The sequence below is a fragment of the Amblyomma mixtum genome, chromosome 4 (assembly GCF_055824585.1).
Source record: "Amblyomma mixtum isolate Tamu chromosome 4, ASM5582458v1, whole genome shotgun sequence".
NCBI lineage: Eukaryota > Metazoa > Arthropoda > Arachnida > Ixodida > Ixodidae > Amblyomma > Amblyomma mixtum.
In genome coordinates this window covers 120,360,388-120,384,536 of record NC_143015.1, presented here as the reverse complement: position 1 = coordinate 120,384,536, position 24,149 = coordinate 120,360,388, and the positions used below count along the sequence as shown (strand labels likewise).

At 47.6% G+C, this 24,149-nt stretch overlaps 2 protein-coding genes and 1 non-coding gene across 3 annotated transcripts in view; all 3 read left to right on the top strand.

Annotated features, from left to right (window-relative positions):
• LOC149348090 (uncharacterized) overlaps positions 1-24,149 on the top strand; it is a 292,673-nt gene that overhangs the window by 106,930 nt on the left and 161,594 nt on the right. The gene's annotated exons all lie outside the window — the stretch shown is intronic.
• LOC149348092 (uncharacterized) lies at positions 358-22,302 on the top strand. The gene is made up of 12 exons (XM_089586052.1): positions 358-376; positions 5,124-5,219; positions 7,955-8,050; positions 9,607-9,702; positions 9,945-10,040; positions 10,152-10,247; positions 11,463-11,558; positions 11,736-11,831; positions 14,767-14,862; positions 15,000-15,095; positions 15,251-15,346; positions 22,157-22,302. Exons 1-12 carry the CDS (start codon positions 358-360, stop codon positions 22,300-22,302), a joined length of 1,125 nt encoding a protein of 374 aa, XP_089442178.1.
• Positions 18,364-18,435, top strand: TRNAS-GCU (transfer RNA serine (anticodon GCU)). Its single transcript has one exon. It is a non-coding gene; the product is annotated as a tRNA-Ser (tRNA).

Below are 24,149 nucleotides of genomic sequence, written 5' to 3'. Positions count from 1 at the left end.
CACGAAGCGAGAAAGATTATTGGCGGTTTACCGTTGCTTTTTTTATTTATTTATTTATTCATAATGCCTTACAAGGCCCGGGACTAACGTTTGTCAGAACTCTTTCTTTCCGCATGTCATATCTCTTTGGAACAAACTCCCCAAAATTGTCGTTGACTGCACATTTGTGGAAGCGCTTTGTGCTTTTATTCATGGAATCACTTAATCTTAACTTTGTATTATTTAATGTACGCCTGTGTGTGCCTTTTTTTTCCTGTATTTTATGACTGTTCCTTGTGTAGTTTGAATCTCTCATCACCTTACTATAGCGCTTGTAATGCTTGATTTCGTTGTACATCCCCCCCCCCCCCTGCAATAATGCCTTCGGGCACTGCAGGTATCCGTGAATAAATAAATGAATAAATAAAAAGGCAGTGAGTAAGGGGGACAAAAGAAACTAGTTAATGCAACAGGAGGTGCAAGGCAAAAAGCAAAAAGAAACTATTGCACAGGGCAAAACTTAAACGCGAAAACGTACTTAGGTGCAAGGCGCTTAGTAGTAGCATGAATGCAGGACATATTGCAAGCACACACATCTAAGAAAAAAATGTAGCGGCCATATTAGAAGCGTCAGTCGTTGTAAATGTTGTGAGACGCACAAGAAACCAAATATAAACGCAATGTTAACGAAGAAAAAAAATTCGCTGTGGTACAGAAAAACAAGATAAAAGAAGTTACCACGTGATTTCTGAATGTGTATGCGTAGCTGATCCTGGAGTGGTTGATGGTTAGAGATACGTGCCATACTGTCGGGTAGATCATTCCAAAGAACGATGGCACGTGGTAGTCCGGATGAATTAAAAGCTTGCGTTCTTCCGCTTCTTTTATGCCGCCCTGACATTGTAGGCGGCGTGAAATGCGTGAAGGTGCTTCGAGAAGCATAGGAGATGGCCTGGTGCTGTAATGATATTTATGAAATAAGCATCAAAAATTTGGTGAGGCTTAACTTTTAAACACACAGCGAAAGCTCTGCTCCGTAGCTTCGCAAGTCTAGCTACTCGTTGCTTCTCGGTTTGAGCGGCTCGTTTAGCTCGCGTCCTCTGCAGCACACCTTCTCGGCGAGCTACATCGGCTGGATGATCGGACGCGGCTTGACGGCGCGCGCCTCATCCCAGGCGAAACTGAGGGAGAAGCCGGGACTTAACAACTGTTACACCTAGTGATGAGGTATCACAGCGGCGGAGCCCAAGGAGCGATCGCAGGCGCGCCTGCAGATGCTTGGCGAGTGATGTGGTTTGCCTGCGCTCCGGGGCCTCAAGGTCCAACGCGCTCAAGATTGACCTTGGGAGACATGTAGCAGTATAACTTTCGCTCTGAAAGAGCGTTGGAACGGCGATTGTATGAAGGCTCAAGGCCAGCATGAAGTTTGATCTGTGTTGTGCTGTAGTGGGGGCTGTAGTTTCGCGTAATCAAACAAGCGGTTTTATTCTGAATGGATTCTGGCAGCTGATTAGGCAGTTCTGATGTGGGGACCCAGCAGGTGATGCGAATTCTAGTTGTGGCCGTGCGATTGCTAGATATCCTAGTTTTCTTCCGTTGTTGGGAGAGTTTCGCCAGTTCACCCTAGTGATGTGGAGGCTTTGGTGCAATTGAGTGGCGTGATTGTGCGTGATCCACGAAAGATTATGCCTCAGATGAGCTCCTAACTACTCCTATGATGATGCCCGAGACACTATAGTGCTATATCGGCGGTTGAATTTCTTTGGAGGAGAAATTCTAGAGGCCCGTGTACTGTGCGATGTCAGTGCACGTTAAAGAACCCCAGGTGGTCGAAATTTCCGGAGCCCTCCACCACGGCGTCTTTCATAGCCTTAGTAGCTTTGGGACGTTAAACGCCATAAACCATAAACCCCACTATAGTGCTATATGAGAGGTACGAGAAGTTAGAATCAGTACGCTTGAGGCTGAAAGATAATCTTGCATTTAGTCGAGTTAGCATTGCTAAGCACGAAATATTGGTCAAAAGCACAGCTTCTTTAGCTGGACACCACCGCCACGTATGTACATGAAAGCGCGATTGAAGCTTCCACTGGCCCAGGGTGCCAGTTATGCGTGTCTTCAGCTTTTTGATCGCCAATACCAAATTACCCAATGTACGCTGGCGTCCTATGCTCCAGTGTCGCGCGACTGCAATATTGTCGTTAACGCCAACGCGTATTGCTCTATAGTCGCATACAACTTAAGTCTGCAGCGAAGCTCCACCCACATTCAGCCTCCGCGCACAGAAATCTTCCACGACGAAAAAGTAGTCCGCTACCTAAACGTTTCTTGTTACGTGAACAAGAAGCTTACCACAACAAAAAAGTTGTGAGCTCTAGAGTTTTGATATTTGCATTATTTGATATAGTCAAACATTAAAAAGCTGATTTCGTTTACAGTTGCGTCTGGCCAGCGGAGTAATACAGGACGCCGCGGACCGATGCACAGTGTTAGCAACTGCTGTTTTTTTTTAAGTTGTATCCTACTATAGTGCCGTGTTTGTGCCACAATGTTGTCCACGCCAACACATGCAACGCACATCTCTCTGTCACTGACGCCACATAGCTCAAAACGTTATTATTAGTTCCATACTAGTATTACTGCCCCGCCGCGGTGGCTCAGTGGTTACGGCGCTCGGCTGCTGACCCGAAAGACGCGGGTTCGATCCCGGCCGCGGCGGCTGAATTTCTTGAAGGCGAAATTCTAGAGGCCGGTGTGCTGTGCGATGTCAGTGCACGTTAAAGAACCCCAGGTGGTGGAAATTTCCGGAGCCCTTCACTACGGCGTCTCTCATAGCCTCGGGTCGCTTTGGGACGTTAAACACCAATAAGCCATACTAGTATTACTGGATGAAGAAGACGATGCGCAATGCATTAATAGCGCGAGAGTGTTGCAGGTTAACACGAGGCGTGCTCGGCTGTGCCGATAGTCTATTGCTCTCGCGCAGCGGCCTGCGAAGCTGATCTTTTGGCGCCACCGCGGGTTGGAATTTAACACGTGAATGTTTCTTTGAATTTCTTTTTAATCACTACTTTCACTTAAACTCACAAACACCGCAACCATACAAACATCCCAAGATCTTGCTCGTGATTGACCCATCGGAATAATGCTTTCGGTCTAATGTGGGCTGCTGTCATTCTTATCAACAGGTCGTAATGTGAAGCTGCCAGGCACTGCAAAAGGGGCCACCTTGTGCGCAAAAAAAAACGAACAATAGACAATGATTGGCGGTTGTGAAGCACCAGGCGCCAAGTACATATAAGTCGTTTATTACTGTATAAAAATTGCCTTTCACTGTCTACACACTGTTTTAATATATCCCTACTGCATTCTAATCTTATTGCCTTCCTGTGTTTTCAATTTGTCATGTATTCCTGGTTTATTTTTGTTTTCTCTTGTTGTTGCTGTTTAGACTGAAATTTTTATGTATTCCCACTCCCCTCTGTAATGCCTTCGGGCCCTGAGGGTACAATAAATAAATAAATAAATGCGACACTTGACTTGCAGCTAAAAGTGCGATTTCAACCGCCGTGCTTATGCTTCGAGGCGTGCCGCAGCTTGTTCGTGTGACAACATATCGCCAAGCAGTGCTCTAAGCAGCCATACGTTTGGTGAAAACCACAGTAGTGTAGCCAAGCAATCTGTGCACTTGCTGCTCTCAGCCGCCTGCTGTGTTGAGGGCGCAGTCACATATACGCGCTCGGTTCCCAAGTCGCGGCTCCGAATTGCGGAACATTCCTGTTCGTTTATGGATCTTTTCTTTGTCTTCATATATGTGATCAGTGCTCTCTGGAACTATGCCTCACCATATTACCCCGAAAACAGGCTTCGTGTGCATTTTTTATGCGAAGCATATTGCTAGAGCTACCACTCACGCCGTCGCCGTGGAACCCCCACGTGACACCGTGACGTCACACACGTGACACCGTGACGTCACACCACGTGACATCGGATGAGAGAGCCGGCCTCCACCTCGCGCCGTCGCCGTGGGACCCCTAGCCGTCACGCCACGTGACACCGTGACGTCACACCACGTGACATCGGATGAGAGAGCCGGCCTCCACCTCGCGCCGTCGCCGTGGGACCCCTAGCCGTCACACCCGCGCATTCCCGCGCATTTCGAACGCGCGTTCACACTCGGTGTAGGTGAAACGCTCGCTCCACCGGGCAGGCAGACGCGGCTTCCGTGGCAATCCAGGCGCTCACCCAACGCGCGTCTCGGGGTTAGTCGGCGTCCCGCTGTAGCCATGCCGTTGTCCTCCCCCACGACGAAGGCTTCTAGTGGTTGTATTAAAATGACCAAGTATTCAACCAAGGAAAGCCATGTATTACCAAGCCTAGCCACTAATATGCTTCGCATTCCCCAGGCTTAGCCAAGCTGAGCCTCAGCAATTTTTTTGTTTATAGAGACTAACTGTTACCCCCCCCCCCCCCCCCCCCCCCCCCGCTTGCTACAAGACCAACAGCTAAACTCTGCAGTTCGTCGCCGAAATGACTTGCCTCTCGCCCCCTTTTGGTCTTTTTTTTTCCTTGGGGTGTATACAATGTCACGTAGTGGTGACATTATGGTGACCCGCACCTCCACCAGATGTCACGTAGTGGTGACTGCAGTCCGGCGAACAGAAGAACAACGAGGATGTCTTCAAAACGGAACTTTTATTTGGGCTGACCTGCGCCCGCAAAGAACTGAATCACTGGGTGGCGGCGTAGCAACAAGCGTGCTCGGCGGTCGTCGAACAGAATCCCCGCCGCTGTCGGCCGTGCTCTTTTTAAAGCTGATAGCGAACATTCGAGATAAAGCTTGGGAAGTGACTAGAACATTCTGGCACAAAGTAGAATCGGATCCGCCTGGATGCGATCAATCGAGATAATTCTAGGCGCGTCTTGCGTCACAAACGAAGCTATAAAGCGGCGTGGCGGCAGCCTTGAAGCATGAACAAATAAACACAACAAACAAACGCTACAAAGATTCGCGGCATTAAGATGGATGTTTGCATTTCACAAGCTACTTTCGATTCCGAACGTGAAAACCGCCTTACGTCCGGGTCACGCACGCCTCGAGAATGCGTCGAATGAATCTAATTTCACTGTTCCTTCGTTCGCAGACCCAGACCGCACTGAGTGTAACGAAGAAGAGAAGAAAGAGTGCAAGAAACTGGGGAAGGATTGCGACTTCAGCGCTGGCGCCGCCCTGTGCATGGGTAAGCAACTTCATCCTCGGGTGCTATATAGCCCTTATTTAGTTTAAGATTAACTTTAACTTACTTAGTGCGCTGCTTACGAAGTTAAACGCGAAAAAGCAACTAGGCCCATTTGCAGCTTACTTACGTCACTTGCATTTTTATGCAAAATGCTCGCTTTCAATAAAGATTTCACGGCCACATAATCGCGGCAAAACTTTTGCGTCCGAACTGCGCCTAGATAAGAGTATAAAAAGCACTGATGTATATATCAGAGTACAGTGTAGTGCGTAGGGAGAGCAGACTCCTTGCATGATATCGCTGCAAAAATGATTCATTAACTAATCCAGCTGCCTATGCTTTGTTGTGGACAATGCATGCGTATTCGCGTAGGTGACCACACCACCGACGCGAGCTCGAAAGATGCAAGGAGTTTTAGAGCGGGGAGAGAGTGAAGGGGTCCGGGTGGAAAGGAGAGCCTCGATGGAGTGTACAAAATACTTTCGCTGCTCTAATGCACGTCGCTAGAAACTCCACCTAGCATGCGTACGTGCGTATTGTGTGTGGGCATGTGCGTACGTACGTATATGTGTGTGTGTGTACGCGTGTACGCGTGTGTACGTGCGCGCGTGTGTGTGTACGTGCGTGCGTGTACGTGTGCGTGCGTGTGTGCGTGCGCGTATGTGTGTGCGCGCTCACTTTTTTGCTGTTTCTGCGGACTGAAATATATTTCCCAATAATCAAGACAAATCTGGAATTCATGAAAATGGTTGTAGATAGTTTTAAGCACAAAAGATTCCTCCTGCAGGATTTGCGTTTTGATTTCCGATGAAAGGCGCCCAGCATGCGGTTCCAAACCGCTGGTGGAGCGGCGTCAGGTGTCTTTTACGAGGCTTTCGATGATGATACCTTCTTTATTCGCCTTTCCGAGCTACACTAGTGGCATTTGGGATGTCTTCAGGCCGTGTAAACTCATCTTGCGTGCTTAATGCGATTTGGGGACGTCGCTGTCATTGCTTCCACTGCGAGAAGGTGTGAGGTGGAGCATCGACGTGCTTCGCAAATATAAACGGTTCGTTGTAACGTTTGCGTCACTTCTGTCTTCCCTCTCATGACACCACAGGTCTCCTCGATTCGGCTGCACTTTCTGCACTAGTTCACAAAAGTGCCGGGCCAGTGCAGAGCCAGTTCTTGAGGCGCGAGTGTAGCCTTGCACTAGTGCTCTCGGTGCAGCGGCCAAATCGAATGCCAAAGTGCAGACATGTTCGTCTGCTGCGGCCGTGTGTTGGTGTTTGTCGCGTGGTTTGAAATATGCACAGGATTGGGCTAGCTGTACTGAACACTGTTCATTTTTCGAAGTGGCGCACCTCGTGGAGTGGCTTAGAAATTTGTTAATTCCAAAAGCGGTGAAGAATTTGACACCGTCCTTTCCGTTGCATTGTGGAAGGTGGCGCAGGCCGGTCGACCGTCACCGATTCACCGGGTAATTTGAAGAGGCAACGAACTTTGAATTCGAGAGGTTACTCAGACTTCAGCTAGAGACGACCTTTGGCAGTTCATAAACGTGATTCAGGCTGTTGCCGTTCTATCGAAACGCCGCAATTGCAGAATGAAATAGCTGCCTGATAACTCGGACCATATGTGAACTCGACTCGCGTTCACTGTCGGCGGACTGTGACGGCGAAGTGACTATCAGAGACTAACCGGTAGGCGAAGGTGTGGGCTGAGGGCAACTTCAAGGCCAGTCGGCCATTCGATCGGTGCTGCAAGCGGAGATATACTGATGTCATAGCAAGTCAGCAGAAACGTTGCGATCACCCAAAAACATCTCACCATCTGCCACTAATGCAAGTGCTCCATCGTGTTGCGAGCAATAATAATATTTGCGCACAAATAAGAGATGGCGTAAAGCAACATGCGACGCTGGGCAGAAAGATGAGAACCCATACTCAGTGCGCCATCTAGCCAGTCGCTTACGCGCGTAGTACATAGGCAAGCACACATGCGTGCATACACATACACGTACGCGCACTGTCATTTAAGCTGTTTATCAGTGCCAGCACGGTGCAGATGCCGCATCTAGCACGGGTATGCAGCCGCCTCAACCATGGTCTCAACGCCGCTCACTAAAACAAGCGTGGCCACGGAGCCGTCTGCTACGGAGTGCACCAAGCACCTTGCACTACTTGCGCGAGAAGAGAACTCGCCGGAAGGCTAGTGCAAAAGTGCAGGAGAACTCGTGCAGCACTACGTTAAATCGAGTGCAGAAGTGCAGGTGGCGCTAGCTGCACTGGCAAATCGAGGGCGCGAGTGCTGCACCGCCTGAACTGGTGCATAAAGTGCAGCCAAACCGAGGATACCACACAGTTTCCCTTCTTCACTCGTTTGGTTCACCTCTCAAGCTCAGCTCAATGTAATCGTGTGTTTTCTCTACAGCTTCATCCTTCTCCTTATTCAATTTCGACGCTCTAGCGTTACGCCTGTCAGCTTGACGAAGCAGGCAGATTATACATTTTTTTTTGCAACAGGTAAAGCGACTCTAAATGACGGCCACATTCAACCGCTATTGAATGCGGTCGGAGGGCAGCGGCGTGTAAAGTAATGACTCTACACTGTCATCAACGTAATCATCATCGTGGATGCAATTGTACACAAAGGCCACGGTGCTGAAACTAGACTTGATGGTTCCGCGCACTTACTTGCAATCTGCCATAGCGAAAAACTGCAGCTCTAATTTCGTTTCTTCATTTCTGCAGACAAAGTGAGAGAGGATTGCAATGAGGAAGAGAAAAAGGCATGCAGATCAATGGGCATGGAATGTGACTTCAGCGCCGGAGCGGCTCTCTGTATGGGTAAGCGAGCATTCTTTATACGGGGACTGCTCAGCGGAAGAGGCCTGGTCACCTCTGCTCTTGCCGAACGCACGTTGACAGCGCTCCGCTAATCAGAATAATTACACATCGCTCTGCAGCGTACGGTGCTGAAATTCTCGTGCATTGTTGCGCTTACGAAGGAACTGGGACACAATCAGGGACGACACAGAACAGATGTGCGCAAACTATCAACTGCAAGTTTATCAACTGCACTCAGAAATAAACTTGCAGTTGATAGTTTGCGCACATCTGTTCTGTGTCGTCCCTGATTGTGTCCCAGTTCCTTCGTAAGCGCAACAATGCACGAGAATAACAACCACCAACTAGCCCAATTTGAAACTCTCCTTACGGTGCTGAATATCGTCTTGCATTGCGATGCCTCATTCTGACACGCATACTTCTCGCACGTGCCGTCTACACCTTAGTGGCGACCCAAGCGGCACTGTCCTCCTTCAGGACACGTCTGGGTGTTGCCAGCGTGGCTGTGGGCCAAACACTGGCTGTCATAGCAAACTTAAGAAGTACTTTGATTTGGGCTAGTTGGTTTATATCTTGAAAGTAGTTCGGACGGCGCGAAAACAACAAAGGAGACACGAACACAACAGGACGGGCGCCAACTTGCAACTGAAGTTTATTGCACCAGATCCCTACATTTTATGCATCACCCCAGCCATATCTCGCAAGCCTATCACACAACAAAACGAAATTGTCATCAAAAGTCCTAACACCGGAAGTAGGACTTTTGGTGTTAGGACTTTGGTGTTAGGACTTTTGAGGACTTTTGATGAGGGTTTGGTGTTAGGACTTTTGATGACAATTTCGTTTTGTTGTGTGATAGGCTTGCGAGATATGGCTGGGGTGATGCATAAAATGTAGGGGTCTGGTGCAATAAACTTCAGTTGCAAGTTGGCGCCCGTCCTGTTGTGTTCGTGTCTCCTTTGTCTTTGTTGTTTTCGCGCCGTCCGAACTACTTTCAAGATAGCAAACTTTGCTATCTTCTGGCTTGAGAAGTTAAGATTAACGCTCAGTCTATATCTCATGAGCCATTTACGGTACATGCTTACCGAAAATAGCAATTTCTATTTACTTAGCCAGTTAATACCAGCACTAAAACGAGAATGAAAAACTTTTGCTGCTCCAAATTTCCTACGCATGTGATCAGCCGTCGCGTGGTTGGATTGCAACCCTCCCTTACAAAAAAAGTTTTAGACAGTCTATAGAGTGTCTATAGACTTCTGTCTATAAAGTCTATAGACTGTCTATAGAGAAAAGTCTATAGTCAATACAAATGCTATATACAGTCTATAGACAATCTATAGATTTATGGTCATACACTTTTAGTAGACTTTTGTCTATAGACAGTCTATAGACTATGAATAGACAAAAAGCAATATCTATAGGAAGTCAATAGAGTCAATAAAAAGTCTATAGACTGTCTATGGACCATTTTTATAAGGGCTGATTTTATGCAAGCCGTTTTTGTAATCTTAGAAATTGTGGATGTTTCATTAGCTTCACAATTTTTCTTCTGACAGATAAAACAAGAAAAAACTGCACCAGAACAGAAGAGAACGTCTGCAAGGAAGAAGGGAAAGAGTGCGATTTCAGCGCTGGAGCCCCGCTCTGCACCGGTAAGGCGGTCTAGAAATGTTCTCATTTTATCGCGAACATCTTTTGAACCTACCTGCTGAATTATACGACCGCTTTGTTCCAGAGATTATGCCTATGTTTGCGCAAAATAAATGTCTCGTGGTTTTTCTCTCCTCTTCTGCCAGATAAGCAGCACAGTTCGCCAGACTGCGCTGACCAAGTTTTCGTTTGTCGTAGGCTTAAGCGTGCTGAGTGTTCAATGGTTTCCTTTCTTTTCTCACAGATGAGAAACGCACAAACTGTTCTAAAATAGAGGCTGAAGCCTGTAAGCAACTAGGCAAGGACTGCGACTTCACAGCAGGAGCCCCTCTGTGCACTGGTAAGCAAGCGTCTTTCCTAGCAGGTCTGCGTAAGAACGTCTGCAGAATGGGCTGCTCTTTTTCTGAGGCTATCTTTCGTGCCTTCATTTGTACGCCCCCGCCCCACACAGATAAGAAACCCAAGGGCTGTAAAGCAGAAGAGGAACAATTGTGCCAGGAAAAAGGCACTGAATGCGTTACAACCGATGGCGCTCCTCGGTGCTTAGGTGAGCCGCTCTTATAAGTGCACAATGCCTGGTGAGCCTCTCTTGATGCTTGCACAAAAACAAAGAAAACAGGCAATAGTAGAAAGACTCCTAGGTCTAGTCTTTATGCATGTTGCCGCCATTTACCTCTTAACGACTGCCACCGACCGACACTTCGACAATCTTAATTCGCTCAATCCTCTAAGTGAGGTTTGGATGCTTAACCCCCTACGAGGCTGCATGCTTGGTAATGCATTCAATGTAAGTGGCTCAAGATCTGCCGCCGATACACTTATTCTCCATTAAGATGAAAAAAATACGTAGGCACTTTCTGCCCTCCTCGATTCGAAAACAAAAAAGTGTTTATATATGGACGGCAGCTATTTCCCTTTGACATTTAGAGCTTGGTTTTTGTTTCTTTCTGATCTTCCTACAGACAGAAATCGGACCGGATGCAACGAAGAAGAGAAAGAGATTTGTCACGCACTAAGAAAGGAATGTGACTTTACGGCCAAGGCAGCTACGTGCACGGGTAAAAGAACTTATATGGCGCTTAAGATGCCCTTAAGAATGGAGTGCGACAGCGTTAGCGATCCTTCACACCATTACTGGGGATGCGTCAGAGCAGGTGGCTGTTTCAAACACATGAAGCCATCAGTGGGGCTTGCTGAGATAGTTCGTGGGAGGTTGCCTATCACTCGACCAATGATGCGCAATGACACGGTGGGCAAGTGGCTTTGAATACATTTGAAATAACTGCATTGCCACCTGCCCACGGTGTTCAGGTTCCTACCTCCGCACCGTCGAGGGGGGGTGGGGGGGGTCACCTGCTTTTGCCGTGACACGGACGCCAGCCTCTCCCCTTAATATTCCCTCCCCCTTCAACTTCGCTGCTCATGGTATAGAAAGTTAACCCTAACAGTAACATCGCCCAAGGTTCATACGGAGACGACTACAGGCATGGTGAAAGTCTCTTGACGGCCTACGCGCATTTCATTGGCGTCAGTATCACTAGCAGCATTTGCCCTGATGTCCGCTGATTTCTGGTTGTCGACAATGTCGATGACTGCAGTAGCACTGGTAGCAGGAAGGATGGTGATGGTGTTTGCGACAACGAAAGCAAGCAGCTGCGCTAAGCGGAATGCACTGCGCATTAACGACGCGTTTCCGTTCTCTTTATTGTTGAAAAAATTACGAAGCCTTACTTCACAATTATTTTCCATTGTTCAATCACAGACAAAAATCGAACAACCTGCGACGAAGACTCAAAGAAGTCATGTGAAGGTCTAGGAAAAACTTGCGATTTCACCACTGGAGCTCCTCTATGCGCCGGTAAGGAACTTATGGGTCTAATGCAGCTTTTCAGGACTGACCTAACTTAAAAAAAAATAAAAGATGAGAAGGTTTTTCAAGCAAACGGCAAAATTTTTTGGCAATAATTTTTTTTGGTTGCATAGCGAACATGCAGGCCAAAACCATATTTTGTTAATTTTTGCTTTACGTGCGCAGATGAAGTTCAAGAAGGCTGCAGCAAGGAAGAGGATGAAAAGTGCAAGGCAGCGGGAAAGGAGTGCCACTTTGCAGAAGGAGCCGCCCAGTGCAGGGGTTAGATTACTTCGTCACCACGACACTTTGTCGGAGTACCATGGGCTTTTTCAAGTGTTTGCTTTCCCTTCTGCGAGCCCTGATCGCCTGTTGGATTCAGCACCAACTACGGCGCCTTTCAAGCTGGTCGCGCGGGGCAGGTCGCTTTTGACGGCATCATTGCTTGCTCAACGCTGCCGAAGGTCTCAGATGTTCCGAGCCTGTCAGGCGCTAATACCTGTGTTTAGTCATCTTAATATTTACATAGCTGCATATTGCAGTTTCCAGTGGGACTCCAGGCTGCAGCTTTCGTTCCTTAGGCTAAAACAACATACTGAAACTGAAAAAGCTCAACTCATGAACATCAGCTTACTGCGCTGCATAGCGAGTCACTGCCAAGTAGGTTTGTCTTGGACATTATATGACGCTAAACGTGACCACATCTAATTCAATATTTCATGTTAATATAGTCATGTTAATATTTACATAGCTGCATATTGCACTTTGCAGTGGGAATCCAGGCTACAAACTTCGTTCCTTGGGCTAAAACAACATACTGAAACTGAAAAAGCTCAACTCATGAACATCAGCTTACTGCGCTGCATAGCGGAGTAAATGCCAAGCAGGTGTGTCTTGGACATTATATGACGCTAAACGTGACCACATCTAATTCAACGCGCCTCTGTTCTGCGACTACGCACCATGAGATGTTGTTGCGACACTGACACACGGAGGAACTGTTTTTCACTCTGCACAGAGATGGCCAGGAAGGCGACCTTCCGCGCCAACTACGCGAAGGCGTCAGTCGCAGGCGCAAAATCGCAGCCACGGCAGGTTCAGACGAAACAGGCGACAGTGAGCACGCTAGAAAGCCGGTCATTAGTCTGACGTGGTGTAAAGCATGATGCGGAACCTTTCCAACAAGTTCGGGTGACTCACCAAAGCGTCGGAGTTCAGCGATGTTCGGCAGGCAGGAATGGATCCTGCGGCAATGATGCAGGCAAGAGAACTTTTGCTGCCACGAGCATCTATATTCAACTCCTCAGGCATCCGCCTTTTTCACGAGATCTGGTGCCCTCGCGGAAATTCACCGGCCACTGCTGAAAACAAACGCACGCGGACGACGCCATCGGTTCCGCGGAATGCGCCCGGCAAGTGTGCGCTTGACAGCAGCCGCCATCTATCGAGTACGCTTGTCGCTAACATGCACGGCGCATGAGTAGTAGAAGCGGGAGGCATGGTTTCAGCCATGGTTTCAGCCAATCGAGCCAGAGGAGGAGGGGAGGTACGTATGCGGAGAGCTGCCGTGTGAAAGAAGCGGATTGCTCAGCGAGGAATAGTCCGCTGCGTGACAGGCTTCGGAATGCGCCCTTCCTTTCGTGGTGTTACTTCTTTAAGCTGGTTAGGATGGCTATAACTGTCTAGCGAGGGTGACGAAGGAGTGGCTGCGCTTCTCACTGCCTGCTAGCGGGTACGCGCTGTCAAAACTGGGCATTCGGCAGTGAGAGCGAGCGAAGTCTCCCGTCGCTAAAGTGCTCTTCGTACGCAGTATAAATTCAACCGGATGTCCTACAAAACAGTCCCATGATATCACTCGATGCAATCAGCCAGGGAGTGTGACTGCTGATAGGCTGCTTGAGGTCAGGCGGTCGTCGGCCTCGGGGCTACACGCTTTGGCGCATATGACATACTGAGGAACGGCATCCACAACTCTTTCTATAGCCCAACGAGGTCAGGACATTCCAGAACGTTGTTCTGCTGAAGTCGTATTGATGGACGTTCCACATCTGCCGACCCTCCAGCCGTGGACCGTCCGCAGCCTACTCTTGGATCTCGGCTTCAAGAGTGAGAAACGCGGACGCAACTGGTTGCTCACTGATTGCGAAGACTTGCTGCGGTGGAAGTGCCTAAAGATGGCGCGTTACTGGGATTCTGCCTGGAGATGTGGGCCGCACAGTGAGCGAGGTGTGGACCGGTAAGACGCACGCTTGCGCAGTGTGACGATGGGGCCTCCATCATGAAAAGGGCTCACTGTGACTCGCACTGGCGGCGAAGAGGACTTTGTGGAAGCTTGCCTGGATGTTCTTCTGGGCAAAATAACTGGTGGCTCTCATGACACTTTCTGAGCCGCTCTGAGACTCGGTTTAACTCGGTTCTAGATCGGCTGCCACCGCAAAGAGCCGATGTGATGGAAAATGAGCTCTACCATATGATCGGTCACGAGGCCAGGAGTGGGTACCGACGAAAGCTATCTCGTGGGATGCCTGCCATTAGGGTTCTGGTGAATCGGCACAACGCATTTGACCTTCAGCCGCCAGCAACACAGGAAGAAAATGTGAGGCTCTTAGCAGAGGCACCGCGCCATCTGCTCCTCCGAGCAGCGACTCCAAAACACGTTACGCGGTGACAAAACGGCGAGGAGGATGCAACGGTGCTGCATTGTTTCGTTATCACATCGTCGGTTTGTATAGATCGCCATATTACCGGAGCAAAATCGGCGATCTATAATTTGCTTGATTATATAGCGATAAAACTTCACGAACAGACCAATAACGGCGCTTTGCGTGCATTCGTCCCATTCCTGTTAAGGGTTCAAATATTGGACAGTTCTCGCAAATTTTAAGTTCAAAAACTATGGGCTTGAAATCTCGGGAAGCAACTTTTCGGTACATTCTGCATTAAAGTAGCCTTTGATATGTTGTTGTTCCGCATACGAGCTGTGCTGGTGGGATGTCCCGTTCAAGTGAATCTCGTGAAACTTACTTCCTTCTCAGTGCAGTGCTCTCAGATTAGCGCGTCTCACAACAACCATTATTGTCGACCGAACCTGCCGCTTATGCGTGATAAGTTTGGGGTGCGTATTGTGCCATAGTGGCTATTTACAACTCCTTGTTATGGTTGGGAACTCCGCATGAGCTCAGGCCTCGCATGCATTAATCCTCTGATCATCTCACAGATAAAAAACGCACCAAGTGTAACGAAGAGGAGGAAGCCAACTGCAAGTCCAAGGGAATGGAGTGTGACTTCTCCGCCGGTTTAGCCTTGTGCGTAGGTGAGTGACACTGATTTCCTTGCAATGGTCAACGAACACTTAGAAGGGAAAGCAAGGTAAGTTTGTAATCAGCTTTCTTGACTTCAACAAAACTTTAAATGCATACGGTATTTCCACGACATTCCTTTCCCTCACAGATAACAGTCGCAAGACCTGTACGCCAGAAGGAGAGAGAGTGTGTAGGGGAAAGTTTAAGGAATGCGACTTCACCGCCCACGCCCCTACGTGCGTCGGTAAGCAGCCGCCACCATAGCTTTCCACGGCCGTGGGGCTCCTCCGTTCCTTTGGTTGGAAATATAGTGTCTTTTACGGCGGCCATTACTTTCTGTGGGACTTGCGATCGCGCAAACTGACTTCCCTCCCCATTTCACTGCTTCCTCCATCGTAGACCCATCCCGTACCAAGTGTAACGAGGAAGAGAAGAAATTGTGCAAGGAAATGGGGAAACGCTGCGACTTTATTGCTGGCAGCGCCTTGTGTATGGGTAAGGATATTCAATCAGCTTTTCTGCCTTGATAAACGCCAGTATTGTGCCCCCAAAAGTATACTCGTGGAGTAGTCTGAGATTATGAGCGCAACTCCGGTGCATTTAAGCGCAGCACTGCAGAGCAATGAGTTTTGGGCGAAACGATGGCACGGACATCACGCTTTCCTTTTTTGAGAGCATTAGCTCTTACTGCTTACGTGTGTCAAGGACGCGTCTGTCTGCAATGAAGCTAAAAGTAAACAGAACAGTAACCTCGTGACCACACTATGTCAAGCAGCAACAGTTGGCGCGTAGTGCCTCATTTGATCCCTTTACTTTCGATCCGTTAATTATGTGCCAGTATAGCGGCCATCGAAATAGAACACCGCCCCCCCCCCCCCCCCCCGGTTACGTCAATTTGCATTAAATACGGAAATACGAGGACCACCAGTTTGATGCAGAATGTTCCAAGTGGTATCAAATGACTTGACATGCCCCCAAACCATGCATCCCGAGGATCTTCAGACGGCCATTACGACCGAAGCGTACATGCCCCCAAACCATGCATCCCGAGGATCTTCAGACGGCCATTACGACCGAAGCGTTTGTCGCAGGGGGTTCCAGATTGTGTCAAACGATTCTTTGTGTTGTGATTCGCACGTTTATGAAATTTATTAGCTGATATAAGGAGTAAATATACCGGACACAGCGAAGGTGGCTGTAAAACGCAATTGTTGTGGAAAATCAATTAGGTAGATGGCGTTGCTTGGTTCTAATTTGAATTAATTCAGTGGAAAAGAAACGTAGTGTAGAACTATATCGATACTGGAAAAGGGAGACTAGGAAGGAGCTATTCTGTGTTAACTCAAGAGGCGGTGCCGTACTCTTCGAAGCTAGGTGAGGGTGTCTTAGAACACGCAACTACAAAAACAAATTTAACGAAGAAGATGAACCATGTGTGGTAGATCTGTAGACACAATTGAAAACCTCATATTCAGATGTGATGGTATCCATCTGGATGTCGATGCAGGTACAGTTACTCTTCCTGAGGCCCTAGGGTTCAGAGAAAACGATGCTGATTTGAATAAATCTGCGGTGGAAGTTAGCAAAAAACAATTTGAAGATTGGTGGCCCAAAAGCAAAGAGGCGTCAGAAGGTTAGAAGTGCAGGAAAACGTATTGAAAGAAAATGGCGAATTTTAATAACAATTTACAACACAGTTAAAGAAAAATAAAGAAAAGGCGATCGTGGTGGCAACTGCCACTATCCCGTTCCAAAGGGCACGCTGCTATCTTCCATCCAAGGAATATTTTTCCGGAAAGGAAACATCCGCAGATGTTTAGATTTGGTCTTCTCCACGTTTGAGGAACACGCCGATTTAAACATTCGAAGCTCTCGCAGCTAGCGCTTTTAAGCCGAACACTGTAGCAGTGTTGGCGGATATTTTTTTTTTCTCTTTTACAGCTGGAAGCTGTTATACTTACACTTTGCGATGCTATGCTGAGCGACTCAGGGGTCGGATATGAGCTTTGCTTTGCGCCAGCTGTGCGCCGTGTGACGTCACTGCTACTCGCGCATGCGCCGTATGGCCTTTCCTCGGCTCCGCGAACTGGCTCGGCGACTCGCGTAGTGTTGCTTGCGCAACAAAAAGAAAAAAAAAATCAGACAGCGTCATGCTGCCGTTTATGAATGTCGACCGTAACGGCTCTCGCCTCTCATCATTTCTTCTTCCTGCGATGAGCTTCGTCGTTACGTGGCGCATCGATCAGTGGCTCGTGTAATCTACTTGCTCGTTGACACCGTGATGTCGCTTCCGTTGTGACGGCGATAGGCAACGAGGCGCCCTAGATGGGGGTCATAGAGTTTCTTACTATTACCTAGAGGGAATGCTGACAACCCGTCTATGGGAGTTTGCGTATGGAGGACCCTCGAGACCACTTCAGCCACTATGGGCGCTCAAAGTATTATGGGGCGGTGAGCTACCCACTGCAGAACTACAACTTTTGGCCAAAAAATAATAAAAAAATAAAGCTGTTCGATAACTATGAATGTCCTAACATTCAATATCATGTCTGTAAATTGCAACAAACGAGCAGAAAAGCATGTAAATGCAAAGTTTGCCCAAAATAAGAGACGGCTAGCTTTCCTATTGGCCAAGTAATGAACACTACAAAAACTAATATTTCGTAATTAACAGGCGCATTTTTAAAAGTAAATATGTTTTAAAAAAAATGTTGTTGCTTAGATACTTTAAGAGGTTTCGTAATGGAATTTCGAAAAAGTGAAACCTTTTATTGGCGTCGTGTGTCGTCGCGTTTTCACTACTATGGTTTTTGCACACTGCATTCGCGCGAAAGTCGTCTGCGCACACACGAACAGCGTTTTTGGAATGAAACGTCTTAGTAATGACACTCTGTGTTCCTGAAAAACTACGACTGTCTCGCAACAAGTAGCTCACCGCCCCATGATGCTTTGAGCGTCCATGGTGGCTAGTGCAGCGCCGCCAGCTTTCCCTCTAGGTAATAATAAGAAACTCTATGAGGGGGGTGCGATGACGTAGTCGTGCGCAGTAAAGTATCTTGGGCCTCTGAGTGCGAATGCCACCCTGCGTCACAGCCGGGTAGTAGTCAGAGCGACAAACCAGTTACACTACTAGAAGCAGCTCTCGCAGTGCTAAGTTAGGTTAAGCTAGCTTTTCTTGCGTTTCTCTTTCCTTATCGATGCGGAAGCGTTATGCGGCTCCAGAAAAAGAAAGTGGCGTCCCAAAATCAGCAAAGAAAAATAAATTTTCGCCCGAAGGTGCGAGTAATTGAACCCAGAACTTCCAGAGGTGAGCACGCAACCCATAAGACCATTCTTCGTGAATAAAGGTGGACCTAGTATATGTGTTTCCTGTACGTAAATGAGTAGGCGTGAACATTTTAATGCACGAAAACTGAAATAAAGAACAATGCTTTCACATTCAAAGCACGTAAGGAGCCTTTAAATGCCTTTCGTAAATTTTTTGCCTAACATGGAACTTCCGTGTAAGACCCGCCGCGGTGGCTCAGTGGTTACAGCGTTCGGCTGCTGACCCGAAAGACGCGGGTTCGATCCCGGCCGCGGCGGCCGAATTTAGATGGAGGCTAAGTTCCAGAGGCCCGCGTACTGTGCGATGTCAGTTCACGTTAAAGAACCCCAGGTTGTCGAAATTTCCGGAGCCCTTCACTACGGCGTCCCTCATAGATTGGGGTGCTTCGGGACTTTAAACCCCATAAACCAGACTAAACTTTCGTCTAAGAGGCGTTGACGACGCATCTTGTAGCGGTATGCACGTGAGTTCACCTCCTAACAAATTAAAGTGTTGCACAGATGTGCCATCTTGTAATGGAATGGTGGGCTAGAGTTTGCCCGTTCTTGATAAAGAGCTGTCGCGGTGTATCGTGCTGTTTCTGGGGGCTTTGGGAGGGTGTACCACACCGTTGCTATCAGTTACCTGTCGTATTGGACGGCTAACAGTATTGGACAGTTCTATTTTTATGCTAATAATGATGCACGCCTCATTGCTAGCAGCGCAAAACAATGATGACGTCGCCTAGACCTTACGAATACTTTACAGCTTACTTACGAATATGTTACAACTGCCGCTAGTCTGCATAAGTTCCAGTGTACAAAGTATGCGTAGCCAGCATGACGTCGCAAAAAATTCTGAGCTCTCTTAATACATGGAGGGATGCGAATGCATGTGTTTTGAAGAATGGAAAGGGTGCAGGAGCTCTCACATCTCGACATCTGGGTGGACACAGCAACCGTGCGTTAAAGCATGCAGCTGAAGGTTCATATATCACTGGTCCGAATACCTGTCTCGAGCTAGCCTCCAACTTGACGAATACATGTAAGCAAAGAGAAAAGCTATGACACCAGCCGGAACGCTGTACGATGAGCGGTTGCTGAAAATGTACCTACCTGTGATATCTTTTCATATTTAAGTGTGTGTTGCCTTCCCATTAAACTAGTTGTGAAAAAGGCGCTTGTCCTCTGGTTTCTTCGCTGTCTTTTGTTTGTTCGCGCCCACAAATTTTCATTATGCTCAAAATGTATTCAAAATGTTCGAAATGTATGAATGCATTCGGGAATACTGGCACCAAATTGAGGTTAGCCAGAGATGCCACCGCTGGGATTTCATCTAGAGCTTCATCAAAGAGGGGGTGGTGATTTGGGCATGTAGCTTACTTGGGCCGTGGCCTGTGCTCTTAGCAATCACCTGCCACGTGACTTGATATGTCGTTACACTCATAGATCTCGTCACTAATTTATTTATTTATTTATTTATTTATTTATTTATTTATTTATTTCCAATACCCTCATGGCCCACAGGGCAGTATTGAGGGGAGTGGTACATGGATATAAAATGAAACTGTTAAAAAAAGGAGGGTAACTCATGCAAAACATGCCTACAAAAAATTATACGCATGATTGCAAAAAGAAAACTAGCGGCAAAAAAATACATAATTCGAAAAAGCGAAACAATACAATAATTAGGAATACCAACACCAAAACGAATAAATTCACAAAAACCGTCGAAAAACGTTGCAAGTAAACACAAAAATATGTAGTAGAACGTCACCAATCGTAGCAACATTGAACGAGCAACTGGGTACGATGCCAGAAGGCTATAAATAAAACGAAGTGCATACGAAAAAAGGAACACAGCTAAATACACAATATTCAAAACAAAGTGAACCAGTTGAGGCTATGGTAAACCATAAGGTGATGACAACATTGTCCTAAACTTATCAACGCACTAATTGGACTAATAGCAATATCAATTACACTACTTAATCTTTTTGTTGCCTAATTACATTAATTCGCTTTAAACAGGTATGTTGATTAGCATTCATTAATTAATGACCGTGACATATACACCACTCACACGTTTCCCCTCACGATATATTACACTGATCGCGTGACTTGGCATGTCGTCAAATGGTGCCGTTTTTGTGGACAAATAATGCTTTCTCATTAATAACTGGTGCCGGCACCTAGATTGCCGGTTTCTAATGGTGTGTTGGTTTTGAAAATTGGTTTTTGATCAAAGGGAATGGAGCAGCATCTGTCTCACATACCGGTGGACACCTGAACCGCAACTTAAGGGAAGGGGGAAAGGTAGGAATGAAAGACGGAAGGAAGAAAGAGTTGCCGTAGTGGAGGTCTCCGGAATAATTTCAACCACCTGAGGATCTTTAACGTGCGCTGAAATCGCACAGCATACGGGCGCCTTTTATTGCGAAAGCAATACTACTCACACTTTCAAGCTTTCGCGTCACCCCGCCGCAGTTACGTTTGACATTTAGCGGAGTGAATATGGGCGACCATCTCACTCGTTCAGATAGCCCGGCTGCAGTTACGCCGCGCAGCGCACCTGTGGCGCTACTGCCGCTGGGACGTCATACCAGCTGTAGATTGTTTTCTTCATCTCAGTCGCAACAACATCAAAACAAAATATCAAAAAAATTGCCGAAGACGCTTTGAGTCGTCGCGCAGCGGCGGCCGGTAGCCACGCGTGACCCGTAGACGCGGCGCACTGCGTTCCTTCAGTTGGAGGCGCTGCACTTTTGCTTTCGCAACCTACCAGGCTTAACCAAAGCTAAGCCCCCGCCAATTTTTTGCGTTTCGCCTCCACCGAAACACGGTCGCCGCGGCTCGATGGAGGCGAAACGCGCGTAAGCTGTGCGATGTGTTAGATTTCACATTTGTGGCTGCGGACGTCCTTTGGCGAGCATGCGACCGAGCCAGTCGCTGAGGATTCAGAACAGTACTGTTGCCATGGCCGATTCGAACGGTGCGAGAAGCAGCTTTGCATTTCATGTGGGCTTCTTCCAAGCGTCAACTGCTGGCAGAGTTGGTGCATGTTCAAGAGAGAAAAAACCAGCGAAACGGACGCATGACCAGGACAAGACACACACCAACTGTCGCCGGTTTCCAATAACGGTAACACTGACCGCAAATATTTTAATGCACCGGTAGCTCAGCACATTCATTACTGTGACGGTCGCAGTTAAAGGTGCAGTGAAGAGGAATCTGAACTCGTCTTTTTGCCGCGGGAACTCAATCTACACGTTCCGAGCATTCTTAGAAACTTCGAGTTATTGCCCTGTGTTGTCGATTTCCCTAATTAAATCAAATTAACGTCCGGCTCCCGCCTTTTTTTTTTAATTCTCCCCGTACGGTGGGCGGAGTCGACCAACGTGTGGAGTCCCTTTCACCCAGTCCCGTGGCGGATTGCCGCTCTGCCATCGGCGGAGTAATACGTAGTAATCCGTAGTAGCAAATAGTCCGGGCAGATTTTTATTTCTGCGGGCTCATTTTGAGGCTGTATTATCAGCAAATGAAACTATTTATTCACGGAAACCCCAAAAAAAAAAACAAAATAAAGCAATGTAAAGCCTCCATGGAGCTGACTGAAAGTCACTCCACGCGTTGGTCGACTCCGCCCACCGTACGGGGAGAATTCAAAAAATAAAGGCGGGAGCCGGACGTTAATTCGATTTAATTAGAGAAATCGGCCACACAGGGCAATGAGTCGTGGTTTCTAAGAATGCTCGGAACGTGTCGATCGAGTTCTTGCGGCAAAAAGAGTTCAGATTCCTCTTCAGTGCGCCTTTAATGCGAAATGCACGCGACAAGAGAGAAGCGGCACATAAAGGACCTTACATAACAGTTTTAATACGGATACGCAATACATAAACTAAAACGATTAATAGTGCTAAATCATTTTGCTAACTCACTTATCGTAAGGAATGCTTGCTAAGTACTCTCGCCACCAGTTTTATTAACTCCTTTCTTCAGGCGACAAACGAACGGAGTGTGATAAGGAAGAGGAAAAGACTTGCCAGTCGCTGGGCATGAAATGCGACTTCAGCGCCGGAGGGCCTTCCTGCATGGGTAAGCGACTTCGTCTCAACACTGTGTCTGCTCTCAACAGAAATAAGTGAAAAGGCTGTGTGTATTACACTCATCTACGCGTGTTCAGAGTGTAGCGAAGGCACTCTCTCTATATTCTCTCTCTATGCCCTCTATTCTCGTGCCTTGAAGGAGACTATTCATCAGCACATGCAGAATTTAACTGTGCAACGCCAGATGACACACGCAGGGCTCAACCCTACAGGTCTTCAACGGGGTGTTTGTAAGACTACTGCGTGCCACTACTGAGGAAATCAGTCTCAAAGTGGAAGACACTGTGGTCTGAGAGATTTTTTCTCAGTTTTTCAGTCAACGTTTTTTTTTCCAGTAACTGCTCTTATCTAGCGAACAGTGCACGCACGGAAGTTGTAATCATATCTACGCCTCTTCTTCGACAGACAACAAACGGACTAGCTGTTCTAAAGCCGAGAAGGAACTCTGCAAGGCTGCAGGAAAAGAGTGCGATTTCACAGCCGGAGCCCCATTGTGCACTGGTAAAGTTATATCAGAGCATTCGGTCCTTCCCTGCTGTGTATGTAAGCTTAGTCACTGTTGCTGTTTACTGCCGGCATTGTCTATGTTACTTCCGCGGTATGCAGGCACTTGCATTCTGCAGACTTTGTTGCTAACGCTAGAGCGCTAAGGGCCTCGTGTCGCAGAAAATCCGGCATTGCCGCCGGCGTCGTTCATCCTGAGCGAAAAAAATTGCTGTGGCTTAGCTTAGTTAAGCCCGGTAATTGCGAAAGCAATATCCGTAGCTACGCCGTGATTCAGCTGTTAGTGTAGCTGGTGGTGGTGCTTGTGGTTAGACTTGTGGTGATGCATCGGTTGTACAATCCAATCCAATCCAATCTAATGCAATGCAATGCAATCCAATCCAATGCAATCCAATGCAATGTAATCCACAGCAGCTACCAAGCGCGGCCTCGCCTCGCGACGGCACAAGTTGGAGCCCTGGTTTTTGCGGCAGATGGTATGACGTCATAGCAGAGGTCAAGCTAGAGGTCAATGGTAGCTACCGCGGCCTCGCCACGCGAGGAGCTGAAAGTGAAAGTAGTATTGCTTTCGCAATAAAAGTCATCATAGAGGCAGCTCAGGAGGCGAGTGGGCCACCTAGGTCACGTGACCTTGTGACGTCATCACAGCCTGCCCACCTGATTGGGAGCAAACTGCCCACCGTGGCAGGTGGCAGTGAAATTAATGGTTGGTCACTCAGGAAGAGCAACCTGGTACACACGAGGCCCACCGCTGGCCACACATGCAATCGCAAGCCAGTGGCGAATCGCTCAAACCGCTGCACCCCTGCGCCAGGACGGGTATGAGGGCTCCCAGGGATCCATGAACTTAAAATAGAGAATCATCAATTCTCAAAAATTCAGGGGGCACTTTAGCTCTCTAAAGTGCTGCAAGGCGTTTCCTGGCCACTGTTCGTTTTTATTTACTTCTTTATTTTTCATATTTTGTTTTTTATTCATTTTTTGCCCCTTTTCTTAACTTTATTGTTTTTTATTTTATTTCCGCATCTTATTTTTATTTTGTTTTTATTTTTGTTTATTTTCTTATTTTTATTTTCTAGTTTCTTTATTCTGGACTTTACTCCTTTTATTTTATTTATGAAGCCCATGCATTCACTAGATGCCCCTTTATTCATGCTGGAACCTTGAGCCTTTTAAGCAGTGACGCCGAAAGGCGGACGAATCTGCCGACGCGTCTGTCGACACGGCTGCCGACGCGTCTGTCGACACTCCTGCCGACGCGTCGGTCGACACGGCTGCCGACGCGCCTGCTAACGACAGTATGAGGCATTAAAGGCTTTCGCCTTAATATAAGGAAATTAACCCATGAAGCTACCACACCATGCCCTTAAGACGGAGCCCCT

Excerpts from the sequence above, each read along its gene's own strand:
- LOC149348092 (XM_089586052.1), top strand. Across the intron at positions 5,220-7,954 it reads TGGCGCCGCCCTGTGCATGG|ACAAAGTGAGAGAGGATTGC; the intron begins GTAAGCAACTTC and ends TCATTTCTGCAG. Across the intron at positions 11,832-14,766 it reads AGGAGCCGCCCAGTGCAGGG|ATAAAAAACGCACCAAGTGT; the intron begins GTTAGATTACTT and ends ATCATCTCACAG.